Source organism: Durio zibethinus, chromosome 24, assembly GCF_047325235.1.
Source record: "Durio zibethinus cultivar Kanyao isolate XHJ-2024 chromosome 24, ASM4732523v1, whole genome shotgun sequence".
In the NCBI taxonomy this organism is placed as follows: Eukaryota; Viridiplantae; Streptophyta; class Magnoliopsida; order Malvales; family Malvaceae; genus Durio; species Durio zibethinus.
In genome coordinates this window covers 17702952-17724071 of record NC_143185.1, presented here as the reverse complement: position 1 = coordinate 17724071, position 21120 = coordinate 17702952, and the positions used below count along the sequence as shown (strand labels likewise).

The 21120-nt window shown below is 29.5% G+C and overlaps 2 protein-coding genes and 2 non-coding genes across 9 annotated transcripts; 1 reads left to right on the top strand and 3 right to left on the bottom strand.

Moving 5' to 3' along the window:
- Positions 1-1275: 1275 nt before the first annotated feature.
- Positions 1276-4814, bottom strand: LOC111316141 (protein CURVATURE THYLAKOID 1D, chloroplastic-like). 6 transcript variants are annotated; one of them, XR_016333391.1, is made up of 4 exons: positions 3879-4017; positions 2623-2745; positions 1774-1891; positions 1276-1545 (listed from the first exon to the last, which is right to left on the bottom strand). XR_016333391.1 is itself a non-coding variant. In XM_089753941.1 (2 exons), the coding sequence occupies exons 1-2, from the start codon at positions 4008-4010 to the stop codon at positions 1763-1765; spliced, it is 261 nt and encodes an 86-aa protein (XP_089610067.1). In that variant the 5' UTR covers positions 4011-4814; the 3' UTR covers positions 1552-1762. The 6 variants fall into 6 exon arrangements, 2 of the variants coding, with proteins under 2 accessions (XP_089610067.1, XP_022773886.2); XR_016333389.1 differs by having other exon boundaries at positions 3873-4012; XR_016333390.1 differs by lacking the exon at positions 1774-1891 and having other exon boundaries at positions 3873-4012.
- LOC149511998 (small nucleolar RNA snoR128) lies at positions 3048-3140 on the bottom strand. The gene has a single exon (XR_016333449.1). It is a non-coding gene; the product is annotated as a small nucleolar RNA snoR128 (small nucleolar RNA).
- On the bottom strand, positions 3401-3496 carry LOC149511997 (small nucleolar RNA snoR128). The gene has a single exon (XR_016333448.1). It is a non-coding gene; the product is annotated as a small nucleolar RNA snoR128 (small nucleolar RNA).
- An 11125-nt stretch (positions 4815-15939) lies between the features above and the next one.
- Positions 15940-18485, top strand: LOC111316140 (cyclin-D4-1-like). Its single transcript, XM_022918150.2, has 6 exons — positions 15940-16541; positions 17067-17153; positions 17276-17374; positions 17479-17680; positions 17775-17896; positions 18063-18485. The coding sequence occupies exons 1-6, from the start codon at positions 16188-16190 to the stop codon at positions 18321-18323; spliced, it is 1125 nt and encodes a 374-aa protein (XP_022773885.1). The 5' UTR covers positions 15940-16187; the 3' UTR covers positions 18324-18485.
- The last annotated feature ends 2635 nt before the right edge of the window (positions 18486-21120 follow it).

The following is a 21120-nucleotide window of genomic DNA, read 5'->3' as shown; positions in this document are numbered from 1 at the left end:
TAATAAAAATATATTTAAATATAAAAACTTGATTAGGATCACGAGCTATTCGAATTGGATATAAGAATATTCAAATTCGGTTTGATCGATAAATCGAGCTATTTGAGCTCGAACTCGACTCGATAATAATTGAACCAAATTCAAATTTTTTTCAAATCGAATCTTAATAATTTACGAATACTAATATATCATTTACACCCATATTTATACTCGTGAGAGGAGCTTTACACATCTGTCATAAAACAGACCATGTGGCTTCTTTGACATGTGGTCTCTTAAATTAAAACCTGAAACTTCTTCAATCCCTGGATATTTTTCTTTATATTTTTACATTAGATTAGTTGTTTATTAGACTTAACGAATATAAACATAGCATCGTTCATTTATTGGGAAAAAACGATCTTCTATATAATAACTTCCATGATTTTTATTTTAGATTTCCTCTTTCTATTCAAGGTTCCTAAATCAGAGCAAATTGTCAAGAAATTTGTGAAATATTGATATCTGCCATTAATATTTGTCAGCTGTCACTCTTGCTCCTTATTTATTCATTATTAATATTCCATCTAAACACTTGATCTCTTTCCATACCACCATTTTTTACAATAAATAAACATAGAAATATCATTTCTTTTTTTTTTTCTTTTCTTAATTTTATTCAATATATTTTTCTGTTTAGGGCTTTTTACAATTTGGTTTTAACTGAATTGGTTTTAATTCAATTAATTAATTAATTATCGAATTAATATCAGTTAATTAATAATAATGATTTTAATAAAATTTTGATTTTTTGCTAATTTGATTCGAAAATCGAATTAATCAAAATTTTAATCAAAATATGATAAAATCTAAATATAACATAAAAATACATAAAATAAATCATTTTATCTTATAAATTGTTAAAATTTTTAATATAATATTTAATATTTGAATATTGTGTTAGATAATTTTATTTAATTTGTTTAAAGTATGAAAAATTAAAAGTTTAGAATGTAATATAATTTAAATATATTTATTATTCGGTTAACCAAAAAAATTAACCGAAACAAATAAATTTACCAAAAAAATTAATTGAACCAAATGAATTAATTTTCATAAGTTAATTTTTGAATTCCTAAATTAATGAAAATAAAATAATATAACACGATTAATTTGATTTTAAAAAGTTTGGTTCGAAATTATTGAACTGACTGAATCATCAGATCAATTCAAATAAGCTTATTTACCTTAAATATAATGAAAAATTACTTTCACACAATCTCACCAAGTTGCTAATGAACCAAGTAAATGCATACTTGCAGGGTGCATAGAAGAACAAAACCAATAAATCTTTATCTTGATGCTTTAACTGGGTATGGTTATTCACATGTTTGTACACTAGGTGCCTAAATGTCAAGTAGAGAGAATATCCAACTCTGCATTTCATCTTTTTACGTAACAAAAGGAACACATTGAATCAAATCAATCCAACGTCGCTCATTGTCTGAGCCAAGGACCTGCTGCTTAAGCTCTTCAATTTTAGTAGCCAAACTCCTCCCAGTTTTTCTGCCAAATGCAAGTAAAAAAGAATTAATATTTCTCTTTATATCACAAGGGGATTATTTGGAATCTCAATCACTCAAGCAGGGATAACAGATAACGGGAGCTGAACTAGACTGTGTAGCCAAGACCCACAACTTTCATCAACTTAGGGAACTGAATGTTGCAATAAAAATACTCAATCGAGAGGAATATAAAAATATCATTTATGGTCCAAAGAAACTCAGAGTTCACATTTAAAATGCACCAATGAAAGTGAATCAATAGAACCGACAACAGCTGAAGCCAGCCACAAAGCAACCAAGGCACCACTTCCATATAGTATAATTGAATATGCATCTTCAGCGTCAAGCTGCAAGTTTTTAGTATTTAAGTCATCAGAATCTCAAACCATGACAAACCAAGAGAGTTCTAAATATTGAAGCAAACTATAAAACTAAACTCTAAAAGTACTTTGGCGAAAAAACTCTTGAAGTACAAATGACCATTGTATGTGACCAACACTGAGTTTCAAATCATTCTCTTCTTACACAATCGAGAGAGACGAGCAACAGACTGACTCTACAGAATAAGTTGCTCAGATAAGAATCAAGGAAAAAACTTCTGATGCAAAAAGAGGACAAAATCATGAGGAAATAGATCAACAAAAATTAAAAAAAAGGTAGACAGACGGCAAAAGAAGATGACTGAAACAATAAATAAATCATATTTCCCAGATAACAACCCACTTCAACATGGTTGTTGACATCTCACCAAGAATTTGCAGCGACTTTCAACACAATTTAGTGATCAACTGATCATCCAGAAATATGTTTGCAACTAAAGATAAGTAGAATTTCGATAAATAGGAATTAAAACAAAAAAAAAAAAAACATAAAATCTTGCTCAGGGGAAGAATCGAATTTCAACAAATTGTGTTGTTCAGGTAACTGCTCAGATAGAAATGATTGTCAATGTTTCATAAAATTTTCATAAATTCTACTAATAGGACAACCCATTTGCAAATTCATTGAATAAGTAATTTAACACCTATAATTAACAAAAACTAGACAAAGGTGTAGAATAAAAAGGGGAGGCTATTACCTTAGCTATCCAGGATTTGGGACAAAATTAACTAGTGCTGATGGAAAGGTGAAAGCATCTAAACTGGATATATGTGATAGAGGTACTGGAGCTATGTGATAGAGGTCAAATAGCTTCAAAGGCCTAAGGTGAAAACACAAAAGAACATATAAGGAAAGAGCAGTGGCACTATAAATTCAGTTAATACCAAGCAATAAGCCTTGCAAAGCAAAAGGAAAACATAGAAGTTAGGGGGAACAAAGAGAAAGATAGATTTCGAGAGTTTGGAAATTTTTGCAAGGGGAATGATTTAGAGTAAAAAGCCTGCCAATTTAATGAATGGATACAAAGACAAGCCATGCACAAAAAAACGATTAAAAGTACAAAAACCTGACAATTTAACTTCGCATAGAACATTGGATGAGAAGGGGTACTATAAAATCATGTTGCTTAGGTAACCACTCAGATCGACACAGTTATCGATGCTTCATCAAGAATTTATGATATACTTTCACTAATTTTGATACTCATCATAGTAACAACTATAATGGTAATTGAAGAAGTGGAGCAAAACATACAATGAAACCTCAAAAACAAAGAAAGTAAATTAGTGCAACCAAAATTAGAAAATGACTCTTATTATCAGAAAGGAAGGTGGGGAGTAAGAAGAAAAGCTAAGTTAACATAAAAACAAGAATTTAGAGTGGAAGAGAAACACATAGTTTATCACCAAAACATTTAATTACTAATCAGACAAGATGGACAGGACGAAAAAGTAACAAAATACAAAGTTAATAGGTTGCTCAGGTAACCGCTCAGGATAGACACAATGGTCAAAGTTTCATCAAGCATTCAACAAATGCCTTTCAAAGGTTCCAAAACCTCATCATTGCAACCCAACTTGACAACGGAAAGGAACATTAAAGGCCAGAAAAAGTTACTTGCTCGGTTAGTAACATAAATAAACAGATAAGAAACCTATGATGTTCTTTTTTTTAAAAATCCATTATAATGCCAGAAATGCATCTTCCAAATGATTACACAGTCAATTGATAGATAAACTCATTAATATTTCTTCCCAACAACTTGCTTATTCGATTTGGACCCTTTTTAACAACAAATTTGATAACTTGAAAACACTACATTTAATTATATATACAATCAAACAAAATGAATTTTCTGTTTGGAAACAAAATGAATTTACATTTAATTATAAATTGAAACTGTGATGCATCTTTAAACAGTGTAAAGTGACTAAGAAATAGGTAAACCTTTACATCAAGTTTCTCCAAAAACTCAAACATCTGCGACTCCTCATTGGCAGCTGACTCTTCTTTAGGTTCTTCCGCGGGCAGCTTTTCATTGTATACTTTCTTCCCAACCGCCGAAACTTCTTCCCATGTGGCCATCCGCCCGCCCCGAAATATCGAGTGGAACGGGACGAGGAGGTTTCTTCTGATGTTGCTTCACAGAACGGGTTATTAAAATACAAAACCCCTACCAAGCAAAAGAAAAAAGTTCTATTTTTCAATTATGAAGTGTTACTTTCGAGTTTCTAGCAGATAAAAAACGAAAAAAATAAAAAATAAAAAAGACAAATGAAATAAGGAATTTAAAAAAGAAAAAGGACGGGCCAAGGTTTTAAGATTTCCTATGGGAACGGAGGCCGCGGGGGTGGGCGGAGACGGGGAGGGAGAGAGGCAAATGGGATCGAGAATCTAATGGTAGGGAGACAGAACTCCATCTTTTCGATTGAAGAGAGAAAATGTGGACTCTGGCAATTGGTTTGTTTGGGTTCATGTGGTTTGTTTCTTTTATGTATGCCTTCTGCTCATACATTTGTGCTTCAAGTTGTAGGGGCATAGAAAGAGTGTGATAAGATGATTGCGAGCCCATTTCAATCTGATTCTAGTTCGAATAGAGCCTCTGAGCTTCTTTGAGCCCACTTCAATCCAATTCCGAACAGAGTCAGCCCGGCCTTTTACATTGCAAACACCATTCGAGTTTGCTTTCGTGAAACCTGTTTGACAGTCTTGGTCCTTCAGGAAAGTGGGCTCAAATGCTACGCACGTTCTGTAATCCAGTTTGTCAGGTGTGTTCATATAATGTAAGATTAACGATAATTTTCTATTCTTCTTTTCCCCTATATATAGGGGAAAGGCATAATTCTAGACATTTAAAAGAAAGCTTACTAAAGATGGAACATTAACTTGCTGATCAAACTTAAATAGTGAGAAGATCTTGATCATATTCAGGTTATGTATCATAATCCCAATAGAAATTTTCACTTTGTTGATCATATTCAAGTTTTGTTACTGATAGAGAATTATACTAATACAAGCAATCTTTAGTTGCAAGATGTGAAATATATTATGAGAATATCCAGCTTGATTGAGTTCTAATTTGCTTGTGTGCTGGATGCTGAGATTATGTAATTGTAGCTGGGATGAGATATATCAGCTAGCTAGTTTGCAAAGCAAATGCATGATGCCAATGAAATATGCAATATATAATTCACCAGTGGCATGGCTGGAAAGAGAAATGTGGAGCCAAATGTAGATCCCAAAGAAGCAATTTTATTTCATATTTGGTGGTTCAGCACTTATCATGGATTTGCAAGGGAAGCCATGGCTGATCTTCTGGATTCTTTTGACAAAAAAAAGTATATCAGAGGATGGTTCAAAAGGAGGCACTCTTGGGAGTGGGAACTCGAATCTCAAACACTACCCCCCAAAAAAGATAGATTATCAAAGACCGTGTTTGGAGTTTGGACCACAAAATTGAAGAGGTAATAGCTTAAGACAAGCAATTCAAGGCTGTTAATTTGAATTTTGTAATGTACACGTGAAATGTGTTTAAAGCTTCTCCCTGTTTGGTCTAAAAGAATTTTTGGGAAAATACCCCTTCCACGTAAAAGAGAGGGTGATAGAAAAGGAATGAATATCTATTTCATGTACATGAGAGTGGGGAGCATCTTTTACAAGAGGAAGAAAAGGGTTTGAAATTTGCGTTGTTAAAGTCTCAAAAGGGTTAAAGGGATACGTATGTGTCTCTATATTTTAATTGGAAAGTTCTTTCTTGAATGCAAGATTCAACATCCTAGCTTACAATTCATCATAAACAAAGTACAATTCATTCTTGTTGATAAACATAATTTACAATTCTTGTTGCTTTCTTTTCTTGAGACTGGATCGTGTAAAAAGTAAGAAAATTTATGACAAATTCTATATAGATAAATCAAAATTTTCATTATTATAGATATAATAGCTCCTTTTTTGAAATAAAAAATATTTTAAAAAATAATAATGACGAGAAATCATTCATAAAATTCGAAAACAATATCAATTGAATGTACAAATAATTTATTAATTAGTATTTTATAATTTTAATAATAAAATGATGTAATAATGTAATCGAATTCTTCTTTTATGTACTAATCATTGAAATGAAACATAAGAGGATGTCGATGGAGAAGAAAGAAATAGATTTTTTGATATTTGTATATCCTAAAAATTTTTTCCTTTTGATACCAAAGAACAAAATTAATGGTAATAATAGAAGGTGCTGCCGCAGCCACATCGATAATGTTATACAAGTAAATAGTCAACCCCTTCTGAATTGAAACAAAAAGCAAACAATTATAATTAATGTAATTTCTTCAACGCTCATGATAATCATAGATTCTTCAATAACTATGATTAGAAAGAAGGTAGCGTTGGAACATCTAGCTACTAGCTAGTTTACTTTTTTTATAATTGGTACCTAGATTTTTCATGTGTAGCTATGACTAATTTTAGTACTATCATTTGAGTCAAACAGAAAATCATGAAAAGCTTCTCCACTTCCATTTACAATGGCTAACTGGCATCCATATAGTATTGACGAAGGCATTTACCATTGTTGTAAATTGATTGAGGTGAATCCTCAGGGTGTTTGAAGTTTAAATAAATTGATGCAAGCTTATATATAAGCTTTAATAAATAAAATATATGAATGCATGGACAGCTTTTGATTTTCCATTTCTTCAACATTTTCTCTTAATATGTGAATGATGTAGCTCGGAAGCATGAATGATCTCTTCTTTTTACTCTTTTAATTTTCTCTTTTCTCTTTCTTTTAATGGGTTTGAGGATCAAACACACGAGTAGTTTGAGAATGGGGAATTATTAATGGAAGAAATGGTTAACATTTGGTTCGAATTATAATTCATTTGGATGATTTGTAGAAAAAATTTTAAATTTGATAATTTATGTATTCGTATCATGTAAAATACTAAAAATTTATATATTCATATCATATTTTATATAAAATTTACGTGTTACAATTTATATTGATACGAAACAATAAAATATATATATTTTGTTTTATTAAACCTGTTTAAGATTTTTATTAAAATTTTAAATTATATTATTTTCGTATTTCTTATTTGTGTTATTTTCATATTGTGTCATTATGTCATGTTTGAAATTATTAAGTCTAAAAAATTTTTACCACATCATTATATTGTTTTTTGAGATTGAACCTTCTTTCTCAACGATTATCCAAATAAAATTTTAATAGTCCGGTTCATGGGGCCAAAAAAGCAGGAAAAACATTGGAAATATTTGAAGTCATTTGGCTTATTATTATTCTAAGAAATGGGTTGTTCACTTGTTCTCTTGTTTCAATTGACATATTTTGTTTTTATTTTAATACAATTTGCAATCTATCCTTTCAGTTTTTGACAAATAATAAAAATTTTATTAGTAAATGGTAGTATAACTTGTCTTAGTTTGTTTTTCAATGAAGTTTGGTTAGACAGACGATGAACTACATAAAAGAATATAATTGTGATTTATTTGTATGCATAATTTCCTAAAACAAATCACTCTTATTATGTAATCTTATTAATAAATTACATGTTGTTTGACATTAAAGTTTTGGCATTATCTATTCTAGAATTGTAGTTTGAAATTGGTAATGAAAACAAAAAAAAATCTATAAATATAAATATAATTTAATTTAATTTGATTCATATTATCATTTTTAAAAGATAACGTCCAATCCCAAATTCTCTCTTTTTTTTTTAAATTTTTTTGTTAAAGAACCATGGGCATTAATTTTTTTTTTTTTTACTAAAACTACAATGCATTATTGAGGAAAAAGTTTGCCTCCATTTCAATGTACAATGAAGATGAAGCATTAACCAAAATTTGAATATTATAAATTTCTATTTAAAAATGATAAATAAAAGTTCTTGGTTCTGGTTGATTCATATTTTTTATATTTACTTTTTATTTTTAATATAAAATGAAAAATAAAAATGAGAGATAAATAGAAAAACAAAACAAAAACTTTAATCTGTGAGCAATGGCTACATTTAATAATAATAAATGTAAGGGGCAGAATGGGAAAGGCATGGACCCACTAAATCTCATGTTTTTGTAAGTTGCACAAATTAAACATGTAATTTATTTTTTTCATAAGAACGGTTTCTCGTTTTACACGACAAATACTTTTAGCTTTGTAATACTCAGTTAATTTGCATTACTTTTGGCTTTTATAACATCGAAGTTGTTAATATAGACCAAATTATATCAAATTAGGTAAAAAATCAGTACAAAAGTTTGCTTCTCTGTAAACATGTTTGAGTGAGCAGCTCCAATCACACTTCACCAGAACTTGACATTCATGTATCACTTCAAAGAGTGGATCTTTATCTCTTCAAGGCTGTAAAATTTTCTAACCAAGCTTCCAACCAACCAAAAAACCATGGACCTTGATCATCCTTGCATAAAACCACCTGCTGCTGCTAATTGACTCGGATTCGTCCTTGCTGCAGCATCAACATTCAGTGTCACAAACCCTCCCAACAAATACTGCAATTTTCTCCTTACCGTTTTAGCATGAACTCGTTAAGTAATTACCAAGTTTAGAGCAATGTTTCATACCTTAATAAGCTTGAAGACTATCGACCAAATCAGGATAAACATGAGTGTAGGCATCAAATTTGTTTGGATTTGATCAAATTTATTATTTTTTATTAAATAATAAATAAGATAATAATAATATTATTAAATACAATAATAAAAATTAAACAAAAATACAGAATATAAAAAATACAAAAAATACAAAACACAAAAAAATTATCAAAATACAAAATACCAAAAAAATATAAAATACAAAAAAAAAAACAAAAAACAAAAACAAGAAATAATTAATAAATTAAGAATAAGTAATAAAAAATAAGGAAAAAAGAAATTTTATCCAATGATGGGATTCTAAAAGTATTCCGAGTTGAGATACTTTAAGAAATCCTTATGTGAGAAGATTTTTCTTAAATATTATCAGTGTATTGAAATATTTATAGAAAATCTTCAATATAATAAAAACTCTTCTTTTCTTCCAAATTTTAAATGAAAATATTAATAAAAATTAATAAAATTTCTAAATAAAAAATAAAATGTGTGCATTAACATATTATCATTTGCATTGCATACATGACATAGTTTTTTTTTACGAAAAAATAAATTTGAGCCTCCAAAGATGAAATTTTAAAGTATTTTGAGAAGCGATGCCTAAAAAATTTTTAGGTGAGAAAGAGTTCTTTTAATGTTACCAACATACTGAAACATTTTAAGAATTATTTTAATAAAAAAACCGAAATTTATTTTTCTCGAATAAATTTGAACAATAAATATTAAATAAAAAAATAATTTCTAATAAATAAAAAAAATCAAGAAAGTTATTTTTCAAATACCGAAAATGAGACTATTTTTTATCAAAATCAAAAGATAACACGTAGTTAATTGGTACCGTTTTAAACGAGTGCTGTGGGGGTGCTAATCCTTCTCCACGCGTAACCAACTCTCAAACCCAGACTGTTACGCAGACCCTAAAATTATCCTTTTAATAAATTTTAATTAATTTCAAGATTTCATTAAAATGATATATTTTAACAGGTGACCAATTGTACCTAGTCAAAAAAAGATTGGTGGCAACTCCATTCTCTGTTATTTTTATTTCATTTTCAAATTCGTTAGGCGGACATAAAATCGTTATGACAGCTTAGTGACTCCACTGGGGATGCCATTTGTTTTCGAGAGCCAGGCCAAAATTAATTAGGTGTTATCCTCAAATTTTGGATTTAAATAGTCCTAATCAGGTTTTTAGATTTTTATTTTTCACTTTCGACAAACAAAAAAATAAAAAAAAATTCACACATATTTCTTTTACTATGCCTTTTGTGCTTTATCTTTTTGTAAATATCACTCTCAATAAATTAAGATATACTTGCACACACAATGACACAATGCATCTCATATATGAGCTCTATAACCGAGCTCCGTCCTTTATAAGAAGAAGTAAAGTACATATGCCTTGTGAGGTGATAACCTCCGCAATGGCAAGCGAAATACTTTCACTCAAATTAAAACTTTTTCGTTCATAGCTTATAATGGGTGAGGATCGATGTGCCTTACTAGTCCAACATGAACTGTAAACACCCAATTGGGTCCGGCCCAGATCAATTGGGCCTGGCCCAAATGGGTAAGCCCAATTCAATTTTATCTTGTATTTTTTTTTCTCTTTTCTTCTTCTTTTGTATTTTATGTATTGTATTATTTATTATTATTATTATGTATTAATATATGTATATATTTATTTATTTTTTTTTTGTTAATATTTATGTGTATTTTATTATTTATGTATATATATATATTTTATCTTTTTTATTTTATTCATTTTTGTATTTTTACTTATCTAATTATATATCTGATATATTTTTTTATTATTATTTATCCTATAATATCTGCTGATTTATCTTCTCTAATTATCTAGTTTTTTTTTTTATTTTGATTTTTATTTTGGAGGGCTAGGATTGAAAGTTGAAGAATCCCACTGGGAGTGGGAATTCAATCAGAAGAGTCCAGACTGGATTCAAAGATTGAATTCCCGTCCAAAGGGGAATTGGGATTGATCAGAAACTCCTGATCAATCCCTATATAAAGCACCTCCTGGAACAGAATAAAAACAGAGAGAAAACAGTAAGCAAAGCTACTGATTTCAGAGAAAAGGAGGCGTATAGGAAGCTAGGAAAAGTTTAGGAGTGTTCTGGGAGTGAGAAAAAATTTTTAGAAATTTTTGGCGAAAAAATTTTTCTGGAAATTTTTGGGAAATTTGAATTTTCCGACGAAAATTCCGGCGAAATTTGAATTTTTCGGCAAAAATTCTGGCGAACATTGAAGTTTCCGGCGACCAGCCCAGTTTTCGACGAAGAATCCCAGAAACCGGCGATCTTCCGGCCAATTTCCGACGAAATTTCCAGATTCCGGCGAAATTTTCCAGAATCCGACATCGGTGTTCTTCAGTTTTTAGAGAGAAGGGAGAGGAAAAGGGAAGAAGAGAGAGAGAGGGAGGAGCGTTCTGTCGAAAAAACGAAGGGGATTGCCTTTTATACCCTCTCAAAACGACGTCGTTTTGGCCTTAAGTAACCCAGAGGATCCGCGCGTTTTGCCGAACCCGACCCGACCCGGGCGTCGACCCACTTTCTGACCCGCGCGTGCCAGCCCCCCCTCCGAGCCGAGCCGAGCCGAGCCAAGCCACCAAGCCGCTCCCCCCCGAGCCGTTTTCTCTTCCTTGAGCCGAGCCAAGTTATTTTTTTTTTCTTTGTTTATTGGTTTATTTTATTTTTTATTTATTAGATTAGGTTTATGTAATATTCTTTTTATTTATTTTTTATTATTTTATTTTCTTTAAATAAAAATAAAAAATTCTAAAAAAATATATTTTTAGGGAAAAGTTGAAAGTATCAATTTTCCTTAGAAATAAATTTCCAAAAAATATTTTTGGGGAAAAGTTGAAAGTATCAATTTTCCTTAGAAATAAATTTTCAAAAAAAGGGTTTTTGAGGAAAAGTTGAAAGTATCAATTTTCCTTGAAAATCGAAATTTCCAAAAAAATATTTTTGGAGAAAAGTTGAAAGTATCAATTTTTCCTACAAAAAAAAAATCATTCTTTCCTTCCTTTCTATCTTAATTTTGATTTTGTTTTTTTCTTTTAAATAATCCGACGACGGAGCCTCTGCAAGTGAAACAGTAGTTTTTCTTGCATACTCTTGAGGTGAGGGAATTTTCTCAATTTTCTGCTAAAAGTATTAGAGTCAATTGAGAATAATTTCCAATAATTAATTACTTGGTAAAATTTTAAGGCTTTTGGATAACACAAATTTAAGCTGGTACCATCTTTTGATGGGCGTTGTGAGGGTGCTATAACCTTCCTCACACGTAACCGAACTCCCGAACCCTATTCTGGTTAGCAGACCTAAACCTATTCTTTTAGGGACCCTTAAACTTAGGTGTTCCCTGAAAGGACAGATTCTTTAGGTGGCCAATCGCACCTAGATAAAAAAAGATTGGTGGCGACTCCCTAAAAGTCAATGTCTAGCGATAGATCCCCCGATCTAGACGTTACGATATGAACAACAATGAGGAATAATTTGAAAACCTTTAGACACGTGTCAATCCAAACCCAGCATATAATAAGCCTAGGAAACTAGCCTTATGTAGAGCCTAGTCCACCTTTTTTGTAAAAAATACCTAAGAATAAAATTTGTGTAATACAAAATAAAACAAAACAATTTTGCATCCTTACACTAACTCAATTTTGTTTCATTTTCTTTTTTCTTTTTACATTAATCATATCATACAGTTTTGCATCAAGATATTTACTTTAAGAGATATTTCTCTTAAAAAGTTTTCATGGGTCCCATAGAATTACATATTTGCTCATCCTCAATCAATGTCCCATGTGAGTCATATAATAAAGTACATGTTTGGTCAAGAGAAGCCCAACAAAAGAAGGGAGATTGCCTTCCTACCAGTTATGTGTCAAAGTTGCTTGAGAAGGTGCATTTGGATCTCACACGGAATGATTTAGAAGACTTAGCTGCTATCTGGGGTCAGTTATGTGAAAGAAGAAAATAAAGCTTTTGTAAGAAGTACGGGCAGATTGTATTCCTCATTTTGGTAATGATTGATGAACAGCGGGTTAGAGCAACTATATAATTTTGTGATCCATCCTATAAATGCTTCACTTTTAATCAGGAAGATTTAATGCCAACTATTGAAGAGTATTCAATTTTGCTTGAAATAGAACTACAATGTCCAAATAAAGTATTTACCTTAAAGTTGAAATCAGGTTATCGTAAAAAGTTAGCCAAACTTATGGGGGTTAAAGTGGAAGCCATTGATTTTTTCACGAAGCCTAAAAGTGAACATCTCGGCATATATTGGGACTTTCTTCGAAACTTCATTTGGAACATTTAAATAATGACCAAGGTATGGCTGTGTTTGCTCTAACATTGTATGGCATGGTGATCTTTTCGAAGACTTTAGGTTACATTAAGATAACTGTGGTAGACTTTTTTGAGCAAATTAAAACCTTAAGATAACATTAAGGTTATTTAAGATTTTTATTAAAATTTTAAATTATGTTATTTTCGTATTTCTTATTTGTGTTATTTTCATGTTGTGTCATTATGTCATGTTTGAATTATTAAGCCTAAAAAATTTTTACCACGTCATTATATTGTTTTTGAGATTGAACCTTCTTTCTCATCGATTATCTAAATAAAATTTTAATAGTCCGGTTCATGGGGCCAAAAAAGCAGAAAAACATTGGAAATATTTGAAGTCATTCGGCTTATTATTATTCCAAGATATGGGTTGTTCACTTGTTCTCTTGTTTGAATTTGCAATCTATCTTTTTTGTTTTTGACAAATAATAAGAATTTTATAAGTCAATGGTAGTATAACTTGTCTTAGTTTGTTTTTCAATGAAGTTTGGACTTTACTTCAAATGTAATTAGACACATGATGAACTACATAAAAGAATATAATTGTGATTTATTTGTATGCATAATTTCCTAAAACAAATCACTCTTATCATGTAATCTTATTAATAAATTACATGTTGTTTTACATTAAAGTTTTGGCATTATCTATTCTAGAATTGTAGTTTGAAATTTGTAATGAAAACCACAAAAAATCTATAAATATAAATATAATTTAATTTAATTGATTCATATTATCATTTTAAAAAAATAACATCTAACAATTATGAGATTCAAATCTAAATATTTGTAATTTATTTTCTGTATTTAAATCTAATTTAACAATTAATTTTTATTTTTTATTAAAATTTTCATTAAATCATTTTTAAGAAGAAACTTCATGAATATTACTTAAAGAACTTCATGTAAATTTTTATCTCTCCTTTCTCCATCTTTTCTCCTTTTACACTAAGCTTATGTTTGTATTATGATAAGTGAAAGTAAGGGAAAAGAAAGGGAAAAAATGAGGAAACCTTTTCTTACCTTTATTTTTGTTTGAATTTTATGTAAATTAAAATAAAGGAAATGAAGGGATGCTTAGCCCCCCTTTTTTTTTTCTTTCTTTTTTTAATTATCTCAAATTAATAGATAAAGTAAGGAAAGGAACAGAATAAAATTTTTTAAATTTGAAACATCTATTATATCTTTTTTATTCTAAATATAGCTCTTATTAATTTTCGAATCTAGTTATAGTCTAATTTTTTAACTTTTATTAATCTTTCATGTACTTGTAATTTAAAAAATAAATATTTAAAAATAAAATATTACCTTGTTAAAAAGTAAACTTTTAAGAAACTGTTTGATTCGAGAGAAAATAAGATTTTTAGTTGGAATCTTAATTTTCATAATTTGATTTTTTTAATTTGATTTATGAAATATAATTTTTAAAGTTTTTTAAGATTCTGACTAGTATAAAAAAAGAAAAAGTAGGAAAATAAAAAATTTTCCACTCTTTGAGTTTTTTTCTTTTTTTTTTTAATTCTAGAGAAAAAGTGAAAATTTTACTTCATTTTTCTTCCCTTAATTGTATTTTCACACTTAACTAAAAAAATTTTTATTTTCACACTATATATTATCCTTTCTAGTCTCTCAAAATTATAAAGTAAATAAAATTTATTATTTTTAAAAATTTTATAGTTTTTATAGAAATTATGTTTTTAAGTAAAAAAGTGAAGTAGATTTGAAAATATAAAATTTTGAAAAAAAATTATTTTTTAAAATGCTATAATTTATAAAAATTATATTTTTAAGATGAAAAACGTAATACCTATTAAAAGTATAAATTAAAAAAATTTTCATATAAACTATACTTTTTGAAAAAAATATTTTCTATTATTAAATAACAACCCACAAGAAAAACTTTGAAACTTAAGCCATGTTTTTAGAGCCAAAAAGCATTGTCTATTGTCAAAGAGGCTATAACTAAGCTACTGAATTCTTCTTTTAAAAAAAAAATATTATTTAGTTTTGAACTAACTCTAAAAAAAACTAGATAATCTGATTTATTCTATGAGAATTGAAAATTGGTATCTTGTTGAAGTATCTCAGAGAAGAGTAGAGATGTGTGTTCGAAATGTTATTGCCATTGGATCCTTTTGGAATTGATATAAATAAGTATAAAACAAAAATATTTTATATTTTTTTAATTGTTAATTTTAACAAATTAAAAAATAAAAATAAATTTATTTACTTATCTCTCTCATATTTTAAATTTATTAAAATCAATAATTAAAAAAATATATAAAAAGATGTAAAACTTTTTTTATATAGCTTGATTTATATATATATATATATATAATTTTTTTCTTATAAAAAACTATCTTTCCTTCCTTTTATTTTTACTTTCTTCTCCTTTGCTGATATTTAACCAATCCTAATTAAGGCTGTAAAGAAATTAAATATGAACAAATGAATGTATGTTTGTGATTTATTTATTTATTTTTAAAGATGTTTTAATTCAGTTCATATTCAATAAAAAAATTATTTTATTCATTTAAATTCGATTCGTTTAAATAATAAGATATTTATATTTTATTCATATTTGGTTTATATTCAGTTCAATTAAATTAAACAAATTCATTCGTGAATATTATCCAAACATATTCATTAACATATATAAATAAAAATATTTATGAATAATAAATAAATTATAATCAAATAAATTTAAACAAATAAATCTTAAACGAATTCAAATGAGTATAAATAAATATTAAAATATGATTAAAATAAAAATATAATTTTATAATATTATTATAAATGAATATCAAATGAACAACGAACAAATAATAAACAAATAAATTTTAAATAAAATTATTCATAAATATAAACATATTAAATATATCTTAATTCATATTTAATTTATTTAATAAATTACTATAAAAATATTATTTAAAATTATTTATTAAATTTAATAAATAAATAAAAATCAAACATATTCATAAATAATTCTTCAAAAATTCTATTTATTTACGTTCGTGATCGGCACATAGCATAAACTACACTCGTCTTCCCCTTCGTATGACTTCTTTATTACAACGGTCTCTCCTCAGCACCACCCTCTCTCACTCTCTCTTTTTGGCTTTATTTTATAATGAAAAAAATGCTCTTCCCCACAAGCCATTGATAAACCCTTTTGTACAAGAAGCTTTCACCTTGATGAATTTAGTAGATTTTTTGGGTTTTTATCATACCTCTCTTTTTAGGCCCTCTCTTGAAAATGGCAGAAAATCTTGACTGCTCAGCTTCAAATCTTCTATGTTCAGAGGACACAAGCTCTTGCTTTGATGGTGATCTTGATTTTAATGCCATGACTGAGTTTGGGTTTTCCCCTGCTTGTCACCACCACCACCTTAAAAACCAAATCTTTAATCAACCGAGCCCATTTTTTATAAACAACAGATCAACTTCTTTGATGGGTAGTTCTGGTTTTGCAATACAAAGTGATGATAGAATGAAACAAATGGTTGAAAAAGAGATTGAGCATTTGCCTGGAGATGATTATCTTAAGAGGCTGAGAAGTGGGGATTTGGACTTGAGTGTTAGGAGAGAGTCTCTTGAATGGATTTGGAAGGTCTGTTTATTTTTTGTAGTCAGTTTTATTGAAATTAAACTCTTGGCTTTTTGCTTGTTTGATCCATTTGATCATTGATTTATTTTTTCTCAGCCTGATTTTGTTGTTTAACTGGTTTCTGTAACAGGTTTTTGTTTTCAATACCATTATAGCCTTTTCTCAGCAAAACTCGTCACATTGTGCATTTTTTTTCTTTGTTTTCTTATTTAATTTGATTTCATTTCTGTAATGGGATTTCCATACTTTTTTTGGATCAATCAATTTCTGAGCTATTGATAGATGCATGTTTTAAAGTTTATTTCTTAAGTAAGTTCTTTCTTTCTTTTCATTTTTGGCAACCTGAAATTGGAATTGGCTGTTTTTCTGTGTTTTTTCCCTTTTCATTCTGTATTTTTTGTAATACTAAATTGGACTCTCTGTTTTTTCCCTTTTCATTTCAGTGATAATGTGCTATGAATGATGATTTCATGGTTAGTTTATGAGAAGGTTAAATTATCAACTTAAGTTTTCATTTTTGATCACCAGGCTTGTGCTTATTTCCGTTTTGGACCTTTGAGTCTTTGCCTATCCATTAACTACTTGGATCGTTTCCTATCAGTTTATGAATTACCAGTAAGTTCGCAAAATTAGCCTCAAGTTTGGTTCTATTTGTTCTTACATCATAACCATAGCCACTGATTTTTTTTTTTTATCCTTGATTTTATTTCTCTATCTTCTGGGGAAACATGACACAGAGAAGTAGAACATGGACTGTGCAACTGCTGGCTGTAGCTTGTTTATCGATTGCAGCCAAAATGGGGGAGGCAAAGGTGCCTCTATCTGTAGATTTGCAGGTGACTAGAACATGTAGATTGATTTAATGTGTTTGGCAATGGAGGCTAATCACTTGGTCTTTCCCAATCTAAGTTTCCTGATTATGTGGATTTGTTCTGGGCAGGTGGGAGAACCAAAGTTTGTCTTTGAAGCTAAAACAATACAAAGAATGGAGCTTTTGGTTTTAAGCACATTGAAGTGGAAAATGCATGTTCTTACTCCTTGCTCTTTCATTGACTACTTCCTGATGAAAATCTGTAATGATCAATATCCATCATCAACTTCGATCTCTAGATCATTACAACTAATACTGAGCACAATCAGAGGTTTCTATCTCAATTTGTTTCTTTTTGTTACATATTCGTGTTTGAGGATTAATGGGGATGGAATTGATGCAGTGTTTGGTGGGAATGAATGCAGGTATTGACTTCTTGGAGTTCAGACCTTCTGAAATTGCTGCAGCAGTGGCAATTTTTGTTTCAAGAGAAATGCAAACATTACCGATTGATAAAGCTATTTCATCTTTCGTCTTTGCAGAAAAGGTAAAAAAAAAAAAATTGGTGGTGCCCACAGAAGTAAAACTCAAGAGAGGACAAATTTCTTTGGCTGTTAGGTCTTAGAAGATGTTGGCTTTGATCTTTTTTTACCATTTTGATGAGTCAGTGAAATGAGGATTCTTTGTCTGTGTTGCTTGTGGGATTTTTGCAGGGTAGAGTGTTGAAGTGTGTTGAACTGATGAAAGATTTGTCATTGATTAATGGGTCTGCTACTGCTACTGCTAACGCTAATGTGGCAACTCCCTCAGCTTCCTCTCTGCCCCAAAGCCCCATTGGGGTGTTGGATGCTGCATGCTTGAGCTATAAAAGTGATGAAATAACAGTTGGGTCATGTGCAAATTCTTCTCATTCTAGTCCAGACATTAAAAGGAGGAAACAAGACAAACCATCGCAACTCTATTTCAAGTCATGAGATCTGAATTTTCCTTCCTCCTCGCACCCTTTTTAGTCCAATCAATTTGGTTGAATGGGAACTTTCGTGTGGTTCTGGAGCACAAAGAGAGAAGTTTCAATATGAATAAATTTTAACGTGAAAAATGATTCAAGTTCTTCCACGCTTAAAGCATGAGAAATCAAAAACACAAAAAAAAAAAAAAATTTGTCACCAGCTGTTTATATATATAATCAAGAACCCCCTCAACTACAGCCATAGATATCACAACCAGAAGTGGATGGTGGTGTTGTTTTTAGAAAGAAATACTACAGGTTTTTTCCATCATTACTTTTTGTTGTAGCTTCCAATTATAACCAAATTTTCAAATATTCTTTCTGGCAGCAATTAGAGTGGAACTAAGTTATTATCATTCTAGTCCAAGAAAGTTGATTGAAGTGTGCTGACATGAAACATGATACGGTGCCGTTGTAGTGGTTGTTAGGATCACAAAAGGACCTTAAGTGGGTCCCTGAACTGCTGGGCCCAGAGAGAGACAGGCCCACAGAACATTTGTTTTAGAGTGTTTTAAAACGAGTAAGACCGGTCAACATCTGGGGTTTGATTTGGTGGGTTGAGTTATCAGTTTGTCTGAATTCTGGAAGAACAGAAAAGCTATGAGCATTGGGAACTTCGGGAATCCACAGTACATAACAGAGAGAGAGAGTCTGCGATGCATACTTATAAATTACGGGCACAAAACATCTTGGGTTTTTTTCATGATTTCCATATCAACTATTTCCACGTGTTCCATTCTTATGATTTTTAATTTTTCAATTGAAAATTATTGAACGTATTTCTCACTAAAAAAAAAAAGTATTCATTAAATTATTATTTATTACATGCATATCCACATATCAATTCTCAATATGTAAAAAAGTTTAACTTTAAATTCTAAAATTTAAAATTTATATAAAAAATTGAATCTATTATCTCATTATTGCAATAGAAAATTACTATAATGACATACTATTTCTTACTTATAATATAATCAATCATGAATTTACTAGATAAATTTGATGTCATTTGTTTTAACATTTATTATTTATTTTCTGATTCTGAAAGCAAAAGGCAAAAGATTTGTTTAGAGACAAAAAATAAATAGTAATATTCATAATGTGTGATAGTATAAAAAATGCATGATTTTATTTTTATAAAGAATAATTATATTTGAATGTATGCCACATTTTACCTTTTAATCAAATTTTTTTTTATTAAACTAAGGTTATCTTAAATTGAAGAAGGAATTTATGACCATATTTATATTAAAAATATAAAGCGTCATTAATTTTTTTTTTGAAAACTACATATTACTCATTATCATTTACTTATTTTAACAGTCTCTCCTTAGATTTTTAATTAATTTAAGTGAGATTGAAAAAGAAATTAAAAAAAAAAAAAACTATTTGTCATCCCCTTAAGTTTTTCTAATTTTCTATCATTAGAACTGAGAAAAAGGATAGAAGCACTGCCACGGGGCATTAATTTCTCTAAAGCAAATATCAATGAACTGAGAACAAAAAATAAAAGCAATAGTGGATAAAAAATGCCTCTCTTTATAAAAGGTGACCCTTTTTAACTATTGCACAAATCATATGAAATGAGATATGAGAGAAGCTTGATTATATATATATATATATAAATGAAAAATAATTAATACATATAAATGTAAAATTAAAAAATTTTATATAATTTTAATTATTGATTCGAATAGATTCAATAAATAAAAACGACAAATGAAAATGAAAAAAATATCTAATTTTGTCTTTTTTATTTATTAAAATCAATGATTATAAAAGATATATTTTTTTGTGTGTAAATTGATCCATTTCTTATATAAATAAATAAATAAATCTATTTATATTTATATAACCAAAACAGAAAGAGACAAAACCAATCTTCTCCATGTGCCTGATGGCAGGATTAAAACGGGTTGGTAGGAAAAAAAAAAAAAAAAGAAAGACATAATCAAGAACCCCAAAAAGTATCCACTCAGATTCTGATTACTTTTCTTGGGAAAAAAATGAATTTTCCATCCAAATGAGTGCAGCCTTTTACCTTAAACTGAAACTGAAAAAGCAGTCACCCTTAAAAGCAACAGAGAGTAGAAAAGAGTTAAAATAATGTAACTTTGACTCATTAACAACAGCTAAGCCTGCTCAAACTCAATCAGGTGTGTCTGTATAAATAAATAAATAAATAAATTTGTATATATTAAAATTAAACCAATAAAAAATCCCATTTGTAACGGACAATGCCAGTAAGGGGATCCGAATATGGGAAACAACAGGCATCGCTTTCTTCTATGGACATTTGAAAGGGAAGGGGAATAATACCAACAGAAGTAAAAACAGACAAGTGTCTTGAGACTGTTGAAAAAACTGCAATGGCCAGCTCATTACTGTTTCTGAGAGCCTCTGAACACCAGATTTTGCAGCAAAATTTCCTTTTCACACACAGTTACTTTCTTCTATATATAGTTTTCTGTTTCCTTTCTTTTCTTTACGTTTCTTTCCTTTTCTTTTCCCTTTCTCATCTTCATTTGGCCTTGTGGGGACCCAAAGCTACGGTATGTGCAACAAAGTATTGGTCTAAGAACGCCAAAAAAAACACAACTTTTACTAAGTATTAGCGTGTGCATGGTGGAGGTGGTGGTGGGGGAAGATGGACAGAGGCACAGAAGAGAAAAGAAAAAGGAAAAAAAAAAATGAATTGGGAGATAGGCAAAAGGGATTGTTCAGATTTCTGTTTCAGAATATCAGCATCCCTTTGTTTGTCA